This window comes from Perna viridis, chromosome 2, assembly GCF_037379345.1.
Source record: "Perna viridis isolate PV_CMFRI_1.1 ecotype Kerala chromosome 2, ASM3737934v1, whole genome shotgun sequence".
Classification (NCBI taxonomy): domain Eukaryota; kingdom Metazoa; phylum Mollusca; class Bivalvia; order Mytilida; family Mytilidae; genus Perna; species Perna viridis.
In genome coordinates, this window is record NC_142446.1 from 35,570,825 (window position 1) to 35,592,811 (window position 21,987).

Sequence of the window (21,987 nt, forward strand, 5' to 3'; positions counted from 1 at the left end):
TTGGGATTTATTTAATTGTCTTTAAGAGTTGTAAAAAAAGAATATTGAGGGAAGATGAAAAAAAAACCTTATATAGGTAATGTAAAGATTATTCATATCCATCGTGCATTGTAGGTAATAGTAGCAAAATGTATTAAATCATTCAAATTCATAAAGGAGAAATATAAAGAATAAATAACAACCAAAAATATACAGACAACTGGGCAATTCGTTCTCAACACTTGATGCATATGTATGGTTACTTTTTCAATTTCGGTCGCCTGGGAATAACTCGTTTCATGCCCAGTAAATTATAGAGGACGAAAAACATTACAAAATACATAATTTTGTTTTTGTTATAAAACCATACCTAATGTCAAGTAGCAATTCGTAAATACTTTCGAAGAAGCAGAACTTAAGATTATTTAAAAGAACTTAAAATAAATAAATATTCCAAAAATTCTTTAAAATAAGCTTCTGCATCATTTCTGTTTTGATGAATGGAAAGAAAATTGTTATTTAAGATTTCTTTCACAAAATATTTTTTTCAGATATATTCTTATATGTTTCCTATTAAAAAACTGTTAACTTATACCTCAGCTTTTGAGGATGATACAGACAAAACTGGAAAATAAACAAAACCTGTTTACGAAACTCTCAACAATTTAATAACAATGTTGAATTTTTATCTACTTTTTGCATGTACCAGCAACCACTAATTATCTATGCCAGTCAAATACTATTAACTCACAATGCATTCTTGACAATGCAATTCTTTGGTGTAACAAATTACAACATACATGAAATATTTGTAGTTACGTAAAACACAGGTGAATGAAGTGTTGTTTTAGGACTACGAATTCACATGAAGGCAATGTAATAATATCACAATAGCACAATTGAGATCAATAGTTATGCCTCTATGTCTTCGTGAGCAGCGTCTGACAATGTCACGTGATTGGCATAAATTGAAAACACCATATTTTTCCTAAACATACACTCATTTGCATAGACATGTTTATCACACTGAAAAGTTTCATACGTATTTTCATTTTCATTCGCAACAGACTGGTCTCTTTCACCGAGACTCTCGTAAACAACAAGTCTAGGTATCGTGTCTGTTGAAGAGTATTCATTCATTCGGTTTTGTAATGGTGGCTCAAATGATGAAACTGACTTCCGGGTAAGCCGCTTACAACATATTCCAATTGAGAAAGATAAAGAAAAAAGAAGTAAAAATGATTCTACAGCAATGATGATCAGTAAATAAACATTTTCAATGGATAGTTGACAGTGTATATCTCTGTTATAGTCTGTTGCCTTTGAGTCACTTACATTCACGAAAAGCATCATGTTAAATATATTGCCACCTATTTATGGTCCCATTGGTTTCAATATCGCCTGATATCCGGCACGAATGTGGTTCCTGCCATCACTGTTTTTCTGTAATTATAACAAAACAAATATCAATATATTGTCAATAAAAAAGTTCATTTGGCAAATACCTTAACCTCACTCCAACGGATCCAAAACATTGCCTTGTTTCCTGTTTTTTATGCTTTTCACTTGTTTTGCTTTTTGCTTTTATCATTTGCTCTTTGAAGGTATATAGTTATGCATTCTTGAAATTACTTTTTGTGATTAGTTTAATTCAAACATTTCTAGCACGAATTTATGTTCCCTTACATTCAACTCTTTCAAATATATTTTATGTGTATCATAACAGTCGATTCCTCTAATTCATTAAAGTAAAACTTTATTACTTTTGAATATTGTATGAGAAAACAACTCAAAATTAATGACAAAATATTTATGTTTGGCAATTCATCCATATAAAATATCTTTAAGTAGATTGATCTCCATTCCAAAAACCGAAACACTGTTTCAAGAAAAAAAGGTGAAGGAATAAAGCGGAAACAAACTATAACTATGTCTCTTACCGTCTAATTCAGTTTGTATATCTCTCACAGTATTACAAGGTACAGTTAGAGCGATGTGTTGCAAGTGACTACTTTGTGGTCGTGACAAATTTCCCCAAAATATTTAATTGAAATTTTTGAATTTATGTCTATCGTTGCATGCAAATTTATTTCAAGTATTAACATTTTTTCTCTCTTTCAAAGATCACAATTAAACTGACATGTCGCATGTTAAATTGTCAAAATTATGAATAAATTATTGAAACCTACTAAAATCCCTTAAGTTTATCTAATGCATGAAAACATTCAATGAAATATGCTCACACAATTCTAAGATATTATTGGCTGTAATTGTTAAAGGTTTGATCTTAAATATAATTAATTCCAAATAAACAAACATTTTTTTTTCACAAAACATATATTGTTTTGCCCTCAAGAATAGACTTTTCAGGCATTATATTATCATATTTAGCTATTTAGCGAAACAGAGCACGTAATTATAATTTACGGTAAATTATTCCGTTTGATTTTGCCCCTCCGACTACATTTGTTTCTTTATGCATTTCAATGCACATAAAGAATAAATCATCTTATGAATTTTGATATGAACAATTTGTTAATATGGAGGTTAAGATCAGACATTAAATCTATTATCGAACATTAGCATTTGGTAGGCATAATGAAAGACATTTTTATTTTCAGAAATGGACTGGACCAATTATGCGTAAATTAAAGGTCTATAATAAAGGCGCAAGGAAGACTGTAATGACATAAGGCAATGCCAATGTCCATTACAGTCTTCAGATGCACATTCTTACTTGACTGGTCCAGACATATTTACGGTCAATGATGAGGAAATATCTTTGAATACTTTCATTAACTAGTTATTTAGAACCTTTTTCTGCCTTAGGAGTCAGCCTTTTTGAACAGATGTATCATGACGGATGAGTATTTACGAAAAATAACAGTCGAGTAACAAAAATCGATTACTTTGAGCGATGAGACAAAAGAAATTCGGAATTAATTCCTGTGAGGGTAAAAGATACATGTACGTTTTGGCAAATTCCACAGCTAAGGGGGATTTATTTGCATATACACTTGCTATCAACTAATCAGAACCCAGGATGATTACATCAGGTGTAATTTCATTTATGATATATTTTCTAAATCTTATCGTCTTATCGTGAAAGTACATAAGGTCATAGTATATGTTTTAACTAATCTGAATTAGTTGCTAATCATAGAATTCTTTGACCTTAAATTTCTTTCTGAAACTTAAAATTGGTCTGTACAGACTGAAGACGTTTAGAATGATAATGTTTGGCATATTCAAGTTTTACTTTGCAAGTGAGATTTGTTGCAATCTCTTTCCAAATTAAGTGAATGTAATTTAATTTACCTTGTGGTTGGAGTGTTATCTTTCTGTAAGTTGTCTAATGGTCACTTTGGTAAGTTGGTCAGTTAAAATCCTTCTTTATGCTTATCTCATGATGCTTATAGTTATATATTATGATCACCTGATAAGCATTTGTCCTACAAAAATAGTTGTAGTAATACATCACTCAGTCTACCTCACGAAGATGTTCGAAATTTGTAAAATAATAAATGTCTCAATATTTTTTGTTCAGTCTTATGATCTAAGTACTACTTGTAAAACGTGTAATTTTATGTAATGTTCATGGGTATCAATATTCGTTTTATTTTACAAATTATATGGTTCGAGCATTTTTACCACGTTTATATGACATAATTATTTATTTTTGCATATAGACAAACCGCTTTATTTGTAAATAATTTTCTGATCTGGCAGAAGTGCATAAAATGTGTTACCAATATAAGCACTTCTTAAACTGGTTAATCTGTAGAATTGTGTGACTTTTGGCAACGTCATTATGATTTTAGAGTTTGTATATGAGGGCTAGAACTATTTGTTCTAAAATTACATTTAACTTTATTGATAATGCACCGTTATTTTGGTATATCGCAGATGTATAGACCGACGGGAATATTCGATGCTTTTTATAACACATGATATTCATGACTCTGCTGACGCTCCGACCTTTTGAAAACATAAGGAGAGAACCATCTGGTCAGTGTTTTAAATTAATTAAAATTTACAAATAACTTATTTGTATGCAACGATAATATGGAGTAGGCATTACCTACAAGCGAGCACAGTATTAGGTTTCATTGTAAATGACAGAACAGTGAGGGAAATCAAGCAAGTCGCGAATATGGTTTTCGTGTAGCAGACTTTGATGTTTTAGAAAAAATATGGGGATTTGTAAACAAGTACAACATATGTTTGTTCTTATCAGCAAATGATTTACGAATAAGTCCTTTAAAATAAGATTTCAGTTTATCATGTGGCTACATACTTTAAAAAATTGAGAAGTCAAAAGTTTGGAGAGAACTAATTTCCGATAAATCATTAGAACCACTCATGATTAATGCCGCTAAGAGAGTAGATGGTACTGCACCTAGCTTGCTTTCCATCCTTCCTGCGGACAATTTCTTTGTAAGGTGAATTGTCATCTCTTTTGTGGATCAAGATGAAGATCCAGCTATACACCATTTTTTGTATGGATTCTTATTAAGTATGGGAAACCAATACAAGTTCGGTAAGTCCTTACTTACATGAAGACATGAAGGACTTGTGGTTGATTAGGATTTCATCTTTGTTAAAAAATAGTTTGAATGTGGCATTATGGGCTGGTACTATCAATGCACAATTTCTTAATAAGGCAATTTAGGTAATGGGCTTTACAAACATATGCAATGTTTTTGAAGCTTTGTAAACAGGGACGATAACATATTTTTCATGTAATGAAGAGAGGTATTTAAGTGCCTAATGATCGTTGAATACGGATTTGGGTCTTTTATTAGCACATTTTTTGAGATTGACAATACGCACTAACAATCGGATGGTACGTATCCATTCTGACAAGGGCTCGATTTCTGGTTCTTTGTCCTTTTCTCTATTTATCTATGTTCCATAAATGTTTTCTTTAATCAGTAGTGAACTAGAATATGAAGTATTCGGAAGAAGGAAAAATTATTCATAGAAATACTCCTACAATATTCGCCGTTGATTTAGGCTGTCATATCATGGGCAGAAATCTATCAGTTTACCATATCACGGATGTGTAGTTTTGCGAAGGTTTCAATGATTTATTAACAGAATGAACATATATTTATGTACGTCAAAGAAAAAGTTTCTTTCATAAAATGAAAAAAAAGTAATTTGGGTTCATTCGTTCCAGTCTTGGTACACCTGTAAATTACTAAATAATTGTTTGTTGATTTTAGTTTCCGAGATACGGCGCATGCTTGGTAAGGAAAGGTGGTTTGATTGTACCACCGGAAAGAACTTTTCCTTTCGATATCTCTACTAAGTCTCGATAACAGTATAAGAATAGTTACTACTACGAATCAAACTGTTGTCAATTGAAATATCACTATACTGTTTTACCCTCTTTCCGATGTATAACTAGTTCCGGTGAATTATTAATTAACCTCTTTGTACGGAACTAATTGCACGTGCTTGAGTCAGAGGTTAGACGTTGCCGACACTGAATCCGACCTGTTTCAATAAAACAACAGCAAAGATCAGATTTCCGGTGTTTTGAGTAATTTTCAAGTTTAATATGCTCAACAATGGTTTTACCAAAAACCTCTGTATGCCATATTATTTATTATTGACTAACGTTCGAATTGCCAATACAATACAAAATACAAAAGTGCAACTATACAGGATTTATGTCATATTGGCCGGGTTAAGATCAATATTGGCCTAGACCAATATGACTTATTGGACTAGGCAGTCAATAAAGGTATAATTGCGTAAGGTATCCCATATTGGCTGAGTTAGTGGTCCTCATATTGCAATATGGCTAGCCTGGGACCAATAACTCAGCCTATACGGAAACCTTTAAGCAAAAATACTATAACCCCTTTTAGAAATGTAGAAAAACACATAAACCAATCAATCAATATTGATTTGTCATCTGCCATTTGCAAAGAATAATAAAGGGAACCAAGGTTATAGCGGTAAGCAAATGAATGTAATCCAGGGACGAAGACCAGACATGGAAAACCTAAACAACAATCACATGACCAAAATACGTATGGAAAGCCAGATTAACAAAAAAGGTACATTTTCTGAGGATTTGACAAAATATCAAACATATATATCCTCAACTTAAAAATTTCAGTTGAAATAAATAGATGTGCAGTATTTAACTATAGAAGTAGTTCATAATGAACAAACTTAACCTAATTTGGGATATTTTATTATTTATAGATATCTAAAAAATGAAGAAAAAACAGTATCACCCTGATGCTTTGAAATCCGCCTTTAATGATGTAGAATTGATATTTTTATTTATATAAATGTATAAATGATTTAATTTTCTGAGTTAGAATTGATTCAAAAGAAAAATATGTTGCACAAAAAATGGTATATAAAATACTTACATAAGAATATTTGTATATTTATCGATTGAAAATTAGCAAGTTTCAATAACCTAATGATAGAGATTACCCTACAGTATATCAATTGTAAGTGATCTAAACAATTCTAAATGATTTCAATTCTTAATCAATTTCAATCAATTAATTATTTGAATAGGAATTGAAATAAAATAAACATCATTTTGAAATAGTTTGCCTTAAAAAACAAAGTGTTTAAATTCCCACATATAAATATTTCTCTTTTTGACTAAATAATAGATTCTATATAGTCATTTTTATCCAATACTATATTTTCACAAATAAATCAAATACTAGCATATATCTATTTATTTAGTAGAATTGTATTGTATCCCATATGGCTCGCCATACTTGTTTAATCTTCGCACCGGTAGGAGGGTACGACAACAATAATGGCGGATGGCTGACATCTGATTTACATTCATTTGTGTAATAATTAAATAAGGACATGCCTATGACATAATATACAGAAGTGGAAAGAAAAATGTCCGAATTTTATTTATATAAATAACATTAACGTCTGGTCAGATCGGTAACTCGATCGGAAGAATATCATTTTGACTAACGGATTGTGGGTACTCCAGTATACACTTTTTCTAAGTACATTCAGGCGAGGAAACAACAAAAATTATCATTTTTGAATATGTTGCTTTTGGACTCAATATTTGTGTAGCGTTTAAACGATGAGCTTAGCATCGAAATCGGGAAATATAGTTTTGTCACCGCTGAGAAATGAAGTGCAAAAGGGTATTGAAGAAAGTGGACAGACAAATCGACAAAACGTGAATATTAACGAACGTAATGATAAACATATTTAAATAGAAATGTGCGTTCATTTACGCATAAAAATATCTGGTCTCTTCGGCAAGATTTTTAAAGCTATACCACTACCAAATGTGGTATTTTGTATACTGCCATTCTTTAAGAGGTCACATTTTCATAAAACTTTCGACATTTCAATAATACAAGCAATTTGATAACACGACAAAAATGAATGCAGGTTACTTACTTATATTCCAAATTATTTTTTACTGTAAAAACACCACTACCTTGTTTTATTATTAAAGTAACTAAAATAATACATACAAAGTAACAAAAGTAAATGAGCAACTCGGACTCCACTAAAAACTAGGAACATGGACCTTATAAAAATTGTGATATAAATGCGAAAATTTAAAAATAAAACAACGGCCTATTTATTAAAAAGCCTTTAGAAGGTGATCCATATTTGGCTTGAAATATTTTGCAAGTTTAAAAAATTGCATTTTTTGTAACTATACGACCAAACCATTGAATAACAAGAGAATAGAGAATTTTACAAAAGAATACTTTGCACTGATAGTTAGCTAACAGGATAAATAATCAATGTAAGCGCATGCAATCACTTAACCGTTAAAAAAATCCCCTCCGAAACCACTCAATGGAATGAAAACAATACTTGCTTAGCAGTATTCTTTTAATGTTTACTTCAAAAATAAGGCCACAAGCATAACAGCCTTTGATACTTACAGAACACAAAGGTGAAAATATTTATTTCGAATTATACGTAAAAAAAAAAAAGCAAATGATAGATATAGTTCGGCGTGATTGGTACTAAGTTCTTAACATAATCATTGCCTTTGAAAGGCTTTCCGCATTTTTTGCTAGGGACTTAAAACATAGTTGATTTAAAGTCTTATTTATATTTTTCTTTATCCTTGGGATCCTTACGTTGTTAAGCAACACCTTACAGACGTTATTGCATATAAAAGATTAAGTTCGACGAATTGCGTTGTTTTGTTTGTTTGTTTGTTTGTTTGTTTGTTTTTGGTTTCTTTGTTTGCTTGTTTGTTTTTGTTTGTTTTTTTCCTCATTAGCCGGAGAAAGTAATTCTTCATAAAGGTATCAGATCCAAACTTTTTTGTATTGTCGTGTGTTTACATATTAAAAAATATATACGAGCACGCAAACAATGTGTGGCTGGGACATACATTTGGCAGGTGTAGACAGCCTTACAAAAAACATGAAACGGAAATGCAAGAGATTTATTGTCAATATTATTGATGAGGTTTTAATGTATACTTTATACAAAACTGTGGTACACCACACAGGTAAAGTTTTAACGATTTCTTTAAGGTCTGTATGACACCCTCGTGATAAAGTATCTGTTGGCCCCATTAGAAAATATTAGCAGTGTACTTATTTTTGCATTTGAGAAGTATGTTTTAAGCAAAATATTAAATTTGAATTGTTTCTCATATTTATTTTTTAATTAAATGCAAAAATATCAATCATATATATTACATATTTTAAAACCTCTGATTTTACAACACTGTATACTTCTATTCCCCATACTCAGTTAAAATCCTGACTCAAAAACATTATACATCGTTGTTTCTCAAAAAAATGATACACCTAGATACAAATATATAGTTAATGGTAGAGATTCCTTATACTTTGTAAGAAATAATTCAAAGTCATCTTCCAAATATACAGAGGAAGATGTTCACAAAATGCTGGAATTTTTAATACATAACATATTTGTCCAGTGTGGAGGACGTGGTTTTCAACAAGCGGTCGGCATTCCAATGGGAACAAATTGTGCTCCTTTACTTGCTGACCTATTCCTTTACTATTATGAGACTGACTTTATAGCTGATATGATCCGAAAGAAAGAATATTGTTTGGCTAGATCCTTTGATCTCAGTTTCTGCTATATATATATGATGTATTATCTTCAAACAATCCTAATTTCGGGGATTTGATACATCGCATCTACCTCAAAGAACTTGAGATAAAGGATATTCCAGACACTGTAAAGTCAGCCTCATATTTTGACCTACACTTAGAAATCGATGGTAAAGGAAAACTATTGACCGAACTTTACGCCAAACGTGATGACTTTTCATTCAGAATTGTCAACTTTCCTTTCATCGTTGGCAACATCCCTTCAGCACCAGTATATGGAGTGGTCATATCACAACTTATACGTTATGCCAGAGCTTGCTGAAACTACACAGACTTTTTGTATGGCGCTACAACTCTAACAAATAGGCTTCTGGGACAGGGTTATGTTGCTACAAGATTGAAGTCATCACTACAGAAGTTTTATGGTCGTCATCATGAACTCGTGGATCGTTATGGTGTATCCATCTGCACCATGAAAACTGATTTATTCAACGGGTAATAGTTTTCCTTTCCTACCCCGGACTTCACTTTTTATGAGCAACTCGGGGGTGTTTCTAGAAAACAGAGGACGCCTTGTCCATGCTCCCAGTGTTTAGTGGAGTCCGAGTTGCTCATTTGCTTTTGTTACTTTGTATGTATGATTTTAGTTACTTTACGTTGTGTATGTCTGTTTTCCATGCCTGGTCTTTGTCCCTGGATTACATTCTTTTCATTACGGCTATAACCTTGGTTCTCTTGATTACTCTTTGATACGCTGTCCACGTTTCGAAGAGATACTTCTCATCAACAGCATTGAAATCAAATAATTTGAGGAAAAAATTACCTATTCAAAAATGGTCATACTTTATGACGCATTGGGTTTGTTCGTTTGTTCAGGCAAAGCACCCTGTCTCACTGTAAGTGTCATAAGATCCTTTCTGGTGAAATGTAATTTTTTTTTATATTTTTATCAGATGATTTTTTAAATGAATTTTCTTCCGTTAAAAGTGTTTCTTTTATATTGTAGACCTTAAATTCAAATTCCGGTACAAATTGGGCGACAATTTGTTTTGGGGTTCTGACAAGATATTTTAGATCATTTACGTATATGTAATATCCTTCTAACTTTACAATAGCCTTCCCATCTATTGACTTTGAAATTTCAAAGTTTTGACCTTCGTTGTTAATTTCAAATAAACAATTGTTTGTTTCATAGCACTCAAAATTACACCCTATACAACTATTTTTTTCATACAAAGCACTGATTTTTAAGTAATAAAAAGCGCTTGATAAATTATTTAATATGCTAAACTATTCCTTCTTGTTCTTTGACTACATCTTTTTGTCTGCACAAACAAATAAATCATTCGGAGAAAGATTTGATTGTAAAGATTATGACCGTGAAAAGTATGCTAAACATCCGTATGGTATATTACAGATATTTTACGTAGCTTGTAAATATTGATAAAAATCAATAATGCATTTAGATGTCATTATTGTATACAAGTTATTGAATAAAAACGCCTACAAAGAAATGTTCCACAGAACAACATAGGTGCAGAATGCATTTAAAATCTAAAGTTCAAGATCGACTTTCGGAAGTAGATTGTAAAAATACTCCTACAACACTTAAAATATGTAAATAGATCCTTAAGGCTGTCAGACCATCAGCATAAATCTTGTTTTCCAATGTAAAGGATTTGACTTTTTGCTGAGGTTTGATGCTCTGTCAATAGATTATGTAAACTTAAATGTAACCTCAAATGAATACAACATTTTGGTCTTCTAGAAAACTAAGTGTTAATGGGTACATTTATTTCAATCATCTGAAGTGCACTTTGATGCAAAGAAGTGTGGTACAATTTTCCCTGCTTTTCAATGATTTATAATGTAACATGTCTGATTTTATACTTTGATATTTTGCACGTTTTGTAGTACAATAATGGAATAAGGGATTAATGGAACAGCCGTCTAAATTAAGTCTCTTTTTACAGATAAAAACTTTTGTGAGCATCCGGTTTCTGTTGTCCTTCCTGAACTTAAAATATGCAGCTACTTAAGCTGATATGTCATTCATAATGTCGAGACTCTTTATATATGTTTCAGCTTTTGGTATGGAAAAAAATGGTAAAAAAAAACAAGTATACTGTGATCTTGCCATAATTTAAGATATATTTTAAAAAGGGACGCAGACATGAAAGCCTTGCAAACCGATGTAGTCCAAAGAGTATTCTTGAATATTGTATTACGAATACTAAGATAAAAGCGAAAAATGAAAGTTTCGAAATGTTCCAAAAAGAAAATCCGTTATGGTCCCTTTGATAATCTCGATCAACCAGGATAGTAAAGTATGTGAAAACGCCAGCAACGAACAACACCATATTTTGTATTCAACGAATGATCAAAAGTACATCATAACTCTAAAAGCTAATAAAAACAAACGAAGAAATAATGTGACAAACATAAATACAACTATTTACCTATATTCTGAATTATCATTTACAGTCCAACTTCAAAATTGTAGCATTTCCTTGTATTATGATTATCATTCACAGATCGATTTCAACTAATTAATGTATTTTATAAAAACATTTATTCATTTCGGTATAACACGTATGAATACATAACGTTTTATCATAATGAGTGATGACAAGGTATAGTGGTTTCTACTATAGTTGATTATTCATTTAGATTGTCGTGTAAGTTGGAAATACTAAAGGCAAAATCGTTTCTATCTACATTACTAAAAAGTTACTAAACAGAATGAAAAGTTTTTAAAACATGTGTTGACATATTATAAATGAAATGATGAAATTTTACAAAGTTACATTGTTCATAAAACCCAATGAAACGATGAAATTTTACGAAATCACATTGTACATAAAACCCAGAATCTGTGTATTGTTTTAATTTAAATATGAAACGTATATTTTTCGTGTTTTTAAAGTGTTCAGTAATATACATGCACAACGATCAGCTTTATAAAACAAAATACGATTTATAACCGTTAAGATGGAGTTTTCAGAGGAAATACTTCACTTTACTGAATGTAAAATGAAATTTTGTCCCTGGATTACATTCTTTTGATTACCGCTATACTTTCACAATAACTTTGTCACATTGTCTTGCCCAATATGAAAATATTAGCATATGCAAATAGCGCTGTTTTGTCCGGCCTTAATATATGCAGACGAAAATGGCCTTAAGGAAACATAAAACGGAAATACATGAACACATTATCAATATTATTGATGTAGAACAAATGTACATTTTATCCAAATCTGTGGTTCATCATACAGGTAAAATTTCAGCGCGAATTTATGAAACAAATTTTTTCTTACTGTGTAAACTTTTGATAAGTAGAACATTCTTTAGCGGAATCAAATTGGTTTTTTTTCACACATAGTGTACATCTGTTTACCTTTTTTTGTCATATTTTCATTAATGCTAGTCTCCGCTGTCTCTTAAAGTAAATCATACTTATTACATTGAGCAATCTCTATTTTTATTCATCTTGCAAAATCATATACATGTACACACATTTCAAGATAAGAGATCAGTGAATTTACTGAATGTAAAATGAAGTATATGCAATTTTTAATATTTTGCAAAATAGTGAACACTCATCACGGAATCTACATACAGTGTAAAAAAACTATATAAACTTCCAATATCTCGAAATCATGTTCATTGACTTTTGTTGATTTTAAATATATATATATATATATATATTAGCTTTGAGAAAAAACTAGTACAATTTGTAGTATTAGGTATTATTATAATCTGGTGGTTCAAAGATATTGCTTATATTGTTTTTATCTTATGAAAATGTACTAATTTAGGTAATATTTTTTTATATTCTCTTAATCGGATAATTTATATATATATGTTGTCAGTGGCTGTAAATCAATTCATTATTGAAGAAAGTTTGTTTAATTTATATACGTACTATTTTAGACTTATTTATGTAACCATTTATTCATCTCACAGAATCGTACTATCGTATTCTTTTTTCGTAATATCGTACTACGTGTGATCCAAACTGATTTGATTGATGAAAATAAAAGTTGAAACGTACGCATTCTCATTTTCGCTTAAATCCTCAACAGGTATGATCTACCCTAAATAGGCTGCAAGATTGTATTTTTCATTGCAATCGATGAAGATACCAATTTTTTTTCTTGAATTTTGATTACTATTTTCTTATGGACGCAGAAGTCATGTAGTTGATCAGTTCCATTCGATTACATATACTTTTGGAAAATACGAAAAGTACTTCTGCCCATTCCAAAATATCTATGTTACAGACAATTCTATTTCAATATGTTTTGATAAGATTTGTTTTAAAAATATAATCGATCCCTGTGTGTTTTTGTATAGCTTCCTTTTTAAACCGGGTATAAATGTTGAAAAATATACAAGTCACGCGCTCGTGTTATAACAAACTCCAAAATGTGGAACACCTTCAACAAATAATTTGCTTTGATGCAATTCGGCAATTTACCATGACCAAAAGTATATTGAACTTAAACCGAAAAAGTCTATCTTTACAGACTGCTAAACATACATAATAACCATCAGGTGATTCAACATTATTCAGAGCTATCGATTTTCGTGTGAAATTAGCTCAACAAAATGATTTATTATGAACATTGATTCTTTTTCAATGTTTGTGTCTTTTAAGAAAGAAATAAGACTTATAAGATTTACCACAGTTAACAATCTGTTTCAAAGACATGGGGATCAGATATGGCATCATTCTCAGCATATTCGTTAATAGAAACACATTCTTTTTATATGTTTTATTTATGTATGTTTTTTGTTACTATTATCATTTAAAATTTATTTATTTATTTTATTATCATTGCAAATTTGATGACAATGCCAAGCTGTGTATTTGTAACTAATACTGAAGTATTTGGTAATGTATATCTTGATCCTCAAAGTATGCAATCCATAAAGCATTCTCCTATTACAACATTTTATTACACAACTCAATAAAAAAAACCATTGTCATTCGCTTTCTTTTTCGTAATATACGATCATATTATTCATAATGGAGGTTACTGACAAATAGCACTATAACTATATTTTCTCGAATTGTAATTACTTTAGGTATGTAATCTGTTTTAACTGTAAAATACATATTTTGTTTGTTTTATCATTACAAAATTGCAAGGGTGTTTTTCAATTGAATTGTATCTTTACATCAGAAAAAGTGTTCAAAGAACCCATCTACGTTCAGTTTGTTGATAAGCGTTCCTGTGTATATTTTTTTATCAATTATACACGTACCTCCTTAAGCTGTAGTTTAAGATACAATATTATTTGCTCAGAATAGAAGGGGAGTAAGAACTACTCGGAGTTCCTATTGTGTTTCTGTTTACTTTATAACAGGGGCCAATATATGGGATATATGTATGTATAATTCAGCCTTTATCTCTCGAGATAAATGTAAGAATCGTTCCCATGAATATAATTTAAAATTTACCTTTGTTTAAATATGTCAGGAAAGATAGCATTAATAACAGGTTCGACGAGCGGTATTGGTCTGGGTATAGCTAAGGAGTTGCTCAAGGAAGGTTATGAAGTAATCTTAACAGGATCTAGAAGCAAGGAGGATGCTGCACCAGCAATCAACAAGGCTAAAGACAGGTAAGTGGATAAACAGGTAAATACACATACTCGAGTAAGGTACGCGTGTTATTATTAGATTAACCGAAGTAACTACCTGAATATGAATACATCGACTGTACGTTAGAGTTTATAGGTAGATAAATATAGATAGAAATAAAGACAAACTTATGTTCTTTCAAATTGTTGAATGATAACATCGATACAATTGGATAGATAATGTGGCACTTAGAAAACATACAGCAAGAAACCTTGAATATCTAAAAGTATCGTCAATGGAATATTGTATCAATAACGTAAACGTACTCAGTTCCTAAACTTTAGAGAACTTGTTAAAAAAAGAAAGGATAAGACTTCCATTAAAAGAATTAATCGTGTAGAGTAAGAATAATCCAATCCAATGCTTAAAAGTCTAGATCCTTTTTTGTATATTTTTATTGTAAAGTGGTTCGGTTGTCCACTATGTACAGTGTGATTTGTCTTCTGGAGTTGATACTATATGTGCTGCTGTAGACGAGTTATATCCTAAAGGAGTAGACATTCTTGTTAACAATGCAGGTAATTAAAATAGCAGAAAGATTATACTGTGTTGAAATGATATTTTATCAGTATACTTGTATGTATTGCAAAATTAGCATTTAACAATCACTAGAGGTTCGTGATTAGAAATGATACGTTTTCAAAATGATATCTGCTGAAGTCGCAGTTTCGTGGTTCGTGGCGAATTTTATAAGTTATTTTAGTTAGTTTTTTTGGGGGGTTTTGTTTTGTACTACGTCGTTTGCATACGTGCTTATCGTATAACGATTGATTTTTGCAGGGTCATAATATTTTGGCGTGTTTTAGCAGTCTACAAAAAACAAAATAAATTCCGCAAATTTTTACTTCGGGCTTCGTAATCTGTGCAACAATTAACATCTGCCACAATTACAAACGCCAAAATTTCTCGTTTACATTTTTGCCTCAAAATGGAAAATAATTACACCCGTAAGAATAACCCACCACACGGTATTATGTTTCAATGAACACCTTTATTACGACTAAGAATTCATTGTTTGAAAGAACGATGAATTTGAAACATTGCAACTACACTTAAATTTAGTTTTCTTGTTTTAGTAATGCATATTTCTAGGCCTACATCCACAATTTATTTGATGAACTTGTTGACTGTTTCGGCGTTCCTTTACTTACACTTTACGGCAAATCTACTCTATACACAAACCCTAAAAGTAAGATGAGAGTAAAATATAAAGTTCCTTTGGTTTCTGTTTAAGGTATAAACATAGTGAATAGTATAGCTGAGTACCAAGAAGAACACTGGAACAAAATGATGGCAGTCAATTTGACGGCACCATTTCTACTTATACGACATTTTCTTCCGAAAATGAAAGAAAGAAGTAAGAAATAAAACAGTGTTACGTACTATGTAAGCGCAACACGTGGAAATTTTGTGTTTACATAGGTTGATTCTTTCACGAATTATTGTAAAGTTTACAGTGGCATTTATTAAAAATACCAATAAAATGTTTATATTGTACATGTGAACATGTTGTATACGAGTTTCAACAGCATCAATACAATCAACAAATTTTAAAGATCGAAATCCTATTTAATCTGTCTACGTAAAGTGCTCAAACTAAAAAAAAACTTTTGAACCAAAATGTTCTTCCGCGTGCATTTCAACAAATTAAACAAAAAAATAAACCCACAGAAATTAAAATCTATACATGACTTCCTAACACACGAAAATAATAAATACATGTACATAAAATCTAAATCGGGATTTTTTGTTATGCCTACTGGTATGTTGATTTCATTGACAAAGGTTGTTACTTATTTCTAAAATGTAACACTATTATGTAGTGTCTTGTAAGATACTGGGACTGTTTATCTTTCCGGAGTACCTATGTTCACTTCAGTTTTTCATGATGTATATACTGTTCGGTTTTTTTTTACTTTCTAAGTGTTTTTATAGTTTATTTTTGCTGTGCGATTTGAGTACCATATATGTCTATCTGGTATTTCTTACGTATTTCTGTCCAGGTATTTCTACTTTGTATGTACCATCTTTATTGCTACTACTTCTTAGGACTGACTGTATCCATTTTTTCATATCAGAATATTAAACTTTCTACCATATCCTGTTTCGATTGATGAGAATGTTTTATCCATTATCTATGGATTTAAAACGTTTGCAGCGCAGAATATTTATTTTTTCTTTACAGAGTGGGGTCGTATCATTAACATATCTTCCGTCCAAGGTGTAATTAGCGCTCCTGGTAAGGGTGTATATGCTGCAACCAAACATGGACTCATCGGTCTGACAAAGGTATTTTTAAGAGTAAAGATAAACATTTCTAAGATGGACGTCTAAGTAAAATCGTACTGAATATCTGAAAATTATCTCTTTGGGAAGCTATAAACAAGTCAAATTGGCAAATTCGATAAAACACAGAGGAATTGTTTTGTTCATATTATTAATCAAAGACTAAAAATAATTACCATATAACGATACAAGACGATGCTTTCAAGTCAGCCCGTATCCAATTTATTTGAACATTAAAAGGTAGAATCTTATAAACCCCAGTTTTACTTGATGAAAAATTTAGATTCTTTTGAAAACTTTCTAAACATCTGATAAGCTTTGAGGCAGTTTTATGCGCAAGTCTTGGAAGAAATGTTTTATGCCTCCACTATTTGTTTGAATGACTGGTTGACTTGTTTCTGTATTGTGGTCTTTAATATTTTTTCACGGTAAACGACAATTCCTAGTCATAGTGAAAACCTTCTAAAATTTAGAAGGATATCAGTAAAATATAACGTGTTCAAATGTATTACACAGGGAACTGCACTAGATGTTGCTGCAGAGGGTATTACAGTTAATGCTATTTGCCCTGCCTGGGTTGATACGCCACGTAAGTTACTTGGTTGTGTTTTAAATGCCAGTACAGAATTATAGCTTATTTTTTATTATCTCTGTCACATTCGGCTTTCACCATCTTAGTTGTGCAAATTAAAACAACCAACCGAAAATGGTATCGTCATTCATTGATTACCACTGGATGGCCTTGGGCTGACAGTTTCATCCCGGTGGGGTTTTGTCTCTTTGATATATTCATACATATTCTCGATATATTGGTAAGGAAAAGAACCAAATTATCATAAATGATACATTATAGAAACAGATTTTAATTATTACATTAAATATTATTTCATATACTTATTTGTTTATCTATTTATCATTTCTTTCAAGTCGTTCGTGGACAGTTTGAGAAGTATGCAATGGAAAATAACATTTCAGTAGAAGAAACAAAGGTTTGTTAAAAATAATTTTTATTTCACACGAATCCTCTCTTTCTTTGTACTTCAACGATTTATTTATACATATTAAATCAGTTATTATCTAATATTCTGATATTCCATCATGAATGCAAGCTGCAATGATTTGATTATTGTGGATTAAGATTTTAGATGCATATATATTTATGTATTTTTTCACATTCCAACACATACATACATGTTGAGTTACTATCGGCTCGATCGTCAAAACCCAAAGTTACGAAAGATTCAATAAAATTTAAAATTAGTTTCTTTTTGTTTTTTTTTCCTTTCTATAATCTTCGTTTTGTTTAATTTTGCTGTTAATCTATTGTTTTTTTAACTATAAGTATTGTTTTAATTGTTATCAGATTTTTTGGGGTTTTTTTTATTTTTAATTTTTATAATGATTATGAGATAATTTTGTATTTTGTCTTGTTTTTTTTATCACTAGATAACAAACATATTGTTGTTTTTTTATCTGTTGTTTACTTCAAACTTTTAGAAAATCTTCCTTGCAAAGTCTCAACCAACTAGGAAAATGATAGATCCGTTACAGGTATGAGTATATTACACTATTTTGTGTTTGATTTCTTGATGTATTTTTAGTAGATTAAAGATAGACGTATCTCTCCATCTCAAAACGCTTTAAATGTTTACTTTATTTACAAGATGAAACAACAACACCAAAACGAAGAGAAAATTGGAGAAAATTATTTCATAGCGCTAGTCACTTGATTGGTAAATGCAATGATAACATAAACAAAATGAAATATCAGAATTTTTCACAAAAGAGCTACACAGAAATATAGATAACAAATGTTATTAAAAAATACAAAATCTATGCAAAACTTGACGCAAAGGTAAAAATATTTATTTTTACCATGTGAAAAAAGTGATAAGAAACGCAAAACGATACTTAGTGCTCCACAATAAATAAGAACCCGTTTTATTATTATATTACAGCTTGGACAGATGGTTGTGTATCTGTGTTCTTGGGGAGGGGCCAGTGTGACAGGGTCTGTGATGATGATGGATGGAGGATACACGGCACAATAACTATTTGGAGTAAAATTATATCACTAAATTATAGCTGTATAAGACAATAAATTGATATGTAATGAAATTACAAAACATTTATTAAACGTTCAACATTTCTTACCTTTTATGACATGTGGGAAAAAAAACTACTGCTAAATGTTTTTGACTTTTTATTGTTTTCACATTCTTATTTTATTCACAATTTTTTTTTTTTAATATTTGGGCTTTGCTATTTTACCAATTCAAAATCCTTACGCATTGGAAATAAATTTAATATTTCTAACATATTTATCAAAGATAAAAAAGTAAAAAAAAAACGTATATATACACATTTATAAGGGTTCTGACTATAAAACGGTAGGTTCTCGTGAAACTATTTGTGTTTTATGGTACCGTTTCAAAATGATTCGAAACAAAAACCGAACAAGACGTACCGGAAGTACGAAAAGTCCGAGTGTTCCGAGCAAATGGACAACAAATCATTGAAGGTATTCAATTAATCTTTTATTTTTTTGAAAATTGATTATCGAGTCTTTCATTAAAATAAAAACGAAAAACATGCAACAAAGTCAGACATTTTGTAAGAGTTTGCCGCTAACATCGAACCTGATGTACCTATATAGTTGTTTATTCCATGGATGTTGTAAAAAGCTTCACTAACGAAATTATCCGATTACAAATATTTACTCAGCAGCAGTTTTGTAAAACCTACTTCATGTTTGTATAGCACAAAATCTATAGCAATGAAAAATTTGACAACTATGGGTGAAGCAAAATCAGACATTAGAAAATAAAGTGACGTTAACTACGGGACATAAATGGAGGAGGAAAAAAACAACGTAGAGAAACCGAATGAAAAAATAAATATGAAACTGAACCCCTACAAAGCCTGAGATCATGGACCTAGTGTACTGGTTGAGAAGTGCTTTTTTTCTATCTATGAACGTCTGTTCCTTACTATTATCTTTTAGAAAACACGCGTGAAAATTGAAGTTGTTTTAAGTTATTCAAAAATTTTCTTTGATTTCAAATTGTGATTTAATTTGCTGAACTAAATAGAAACATTGATCAGATATACTACAAGTTGAACTTTAATAACCCATGTAACATGTAGTTTTTCTTATATGAATATCTATGAATTTTGTCTCCATTTGTGCACTTGTCCTCATATGTATTCTTTTTAGAAAATATCCCAAAGGACAGAGAGAGAACTTAATCTGAAGATGAGCAATTAAAATAACAAGTCAAACAAAGTAAACATCCACAACTAGTGATATATGTTTATCAAATGCGTCCCCTCTTCAACAAAAATATACTTCAAGGAATATTCACAAAGTATTGATCTGACATGACTTTTTTTCCTACTCAAAGTGTATTCTAAGTAAAAATATATACAAAGGAAAAGTACCAATATCAAAACAAGTATCTGAAAAGATATAGATACACTAGGCAAACGCTGATAGCATATTAATACCATGTACCACAAATTTTATATGGAATGGTTCTTAGTGTTAAAACGTCTCTTCCGTTTATAGTTTATCCACTAAATATTGTGGTTTTGTTTTGTAAAGTGAATTAGACTGTTTGATATATTTTAACCAGTGTATGTGTCTCTTTAACCTTTTTAGACTAAAACATATCTATAATTTAAGTATTTATACCTTATCTTTTTGTATACATGGAAATAATTGGTTGATACAATGATGAAATTATCGGTTATTATTGATACTTTTAAATGGGGGAACTATATTTATATGTTGCTGTATTTTAAAATCGACTCCATTAAAACAATTAACATTGGTTTCAAAAGAACAGAGTGTCTTTCATTGAAAAAAAGACAATTTATACTATGAAGAAACTGTTTGAGTCCATTGACTGCGTACATTCAACACATGGTTCGAAGCTTGGCGTCAAATCATATTTTATCTATTATAATTTAAACTTGAAAAATAAAGAAAAAAATTGGATCAAGAAGCGTTATAAAATGAAGGAGTTATTTGGTTTAAACATATGTCATATGGATACAGAATGCATTGAGTGTCAAAATACTACTACAACTTGTTCTAGCAGTAGTTCTTTATATCAAAGTAGTTCTTTGAAAATTGTCAGATTGTGAGCAAAAATCAATAACTTTAATGTAACGGGTGCTTTTTTTCGCGAGGTTCTATACCTTGTTGACAGATTATGTAAACATGAATAAAAGAAAATAAATAACATAATTGTCCCTTGAACGATTAAAAGTGTTAAAGTGTATATGTATTATAATTATCTTGAAACCCAATATTCTTCATTTTTTCTTAATTATTTATTTCATACTTAGACATGAAATGTTTATTAGAGTAAGATGCTAGAATATGCAATATACAATGCATACGGCTTTAGGAGTTGTCTTTAGGTCTATTTTATCTCTTGAAATATTATGAGACTTGCTGCACCTCTTTCGTGGAAAGTATTCCTAGGACTTCCGTTCGAATCTTTGTTCCTTTGTTTATTATTCCTGATATATGCTGTTGAAAAATTATTATTGATTTGTTTTACTTTTCAAATGTTATTTAGCTACCTAGGTTACTCTTTCATTCATATTCTTTTATCGATATTTTAATTTTACCGGAAAGTTAAAACTAATAATGTACTTCAGACTCTCTTACTAAAACACTTGATAACTCATATGTTGAAATTATCAAATCGGATATCTTGCAATAAGATTAAAATGAAAAGGTACATATTACTGATAAAAGGTCATCTTTTAAGTTCAATAAAAGATCAAGTCATACTTTGATAAAAACATCTTGAGGTCTAAAATTGGGTTTAAACTAACAAGCGGAACGTTGGAAAAGATAAATTGGAGAACCACAAGTATATTTTAAACTTGATCCAAAATGGGCCTGTAAAATGCGACATATAAATAAACATTTACTTTAACAAATATGTTCTTTGAAGAAAGTTACATTCAATTTCT

General features: G+C 30.5%; 1 protein-coding gene across 3 annotated transcripts; it reads left to right on the plus strand.

The window, feature by feature from the left end:
- Positions 1-14,342: 14,342 nt before the first annotated feature.
- On the plus strand, positions 14,343-21,279 carry LOC148624825 (uncharacterized). 3 transcript variants are annotated; one of them, XM_088567759.1, is made up of 9 exons: positions 14,345-14,690; positions 15,115-15,227; positions 15,944-16,066; positions 16,895-16,998; positions 17,512-17,584; positions 17,923-17,984; positions 18,493-18,546; positions 18,954-19,055; positions 20,213-21,279. In XM_088567759.1, the coding sequence occupies exons 1-8, from the start codon at positions 14,539-14,541 to the stop codon at positions 19,044-19,046; spliced, it is 774 nt and encodes a 257-aa protein (XP_088423885.1). In that variant the 5' UTR covers positions 14,345-14,538; the 3' UTR covers positions 19,047-19,055; positions 20,213-21,279. The 3 variants fall into 3 exon arrangements, with proteins under 3 accessions (XP_088423886.1, XP_088423885.1, XP_088423884.1); XM_088567760.1 differs by lacking the exon at positions 20,213-21,279 and having other exon boundaries at positions 14,343-14,706; positions 18,954-19,144; XM_088567758.1 differs by lacking the exon at positions 20,213-21,279 and having other exon boundaries at positions 18,954-19,144.
- Positions 21,280-21,987: the final 708 nt, after the last annotated feature.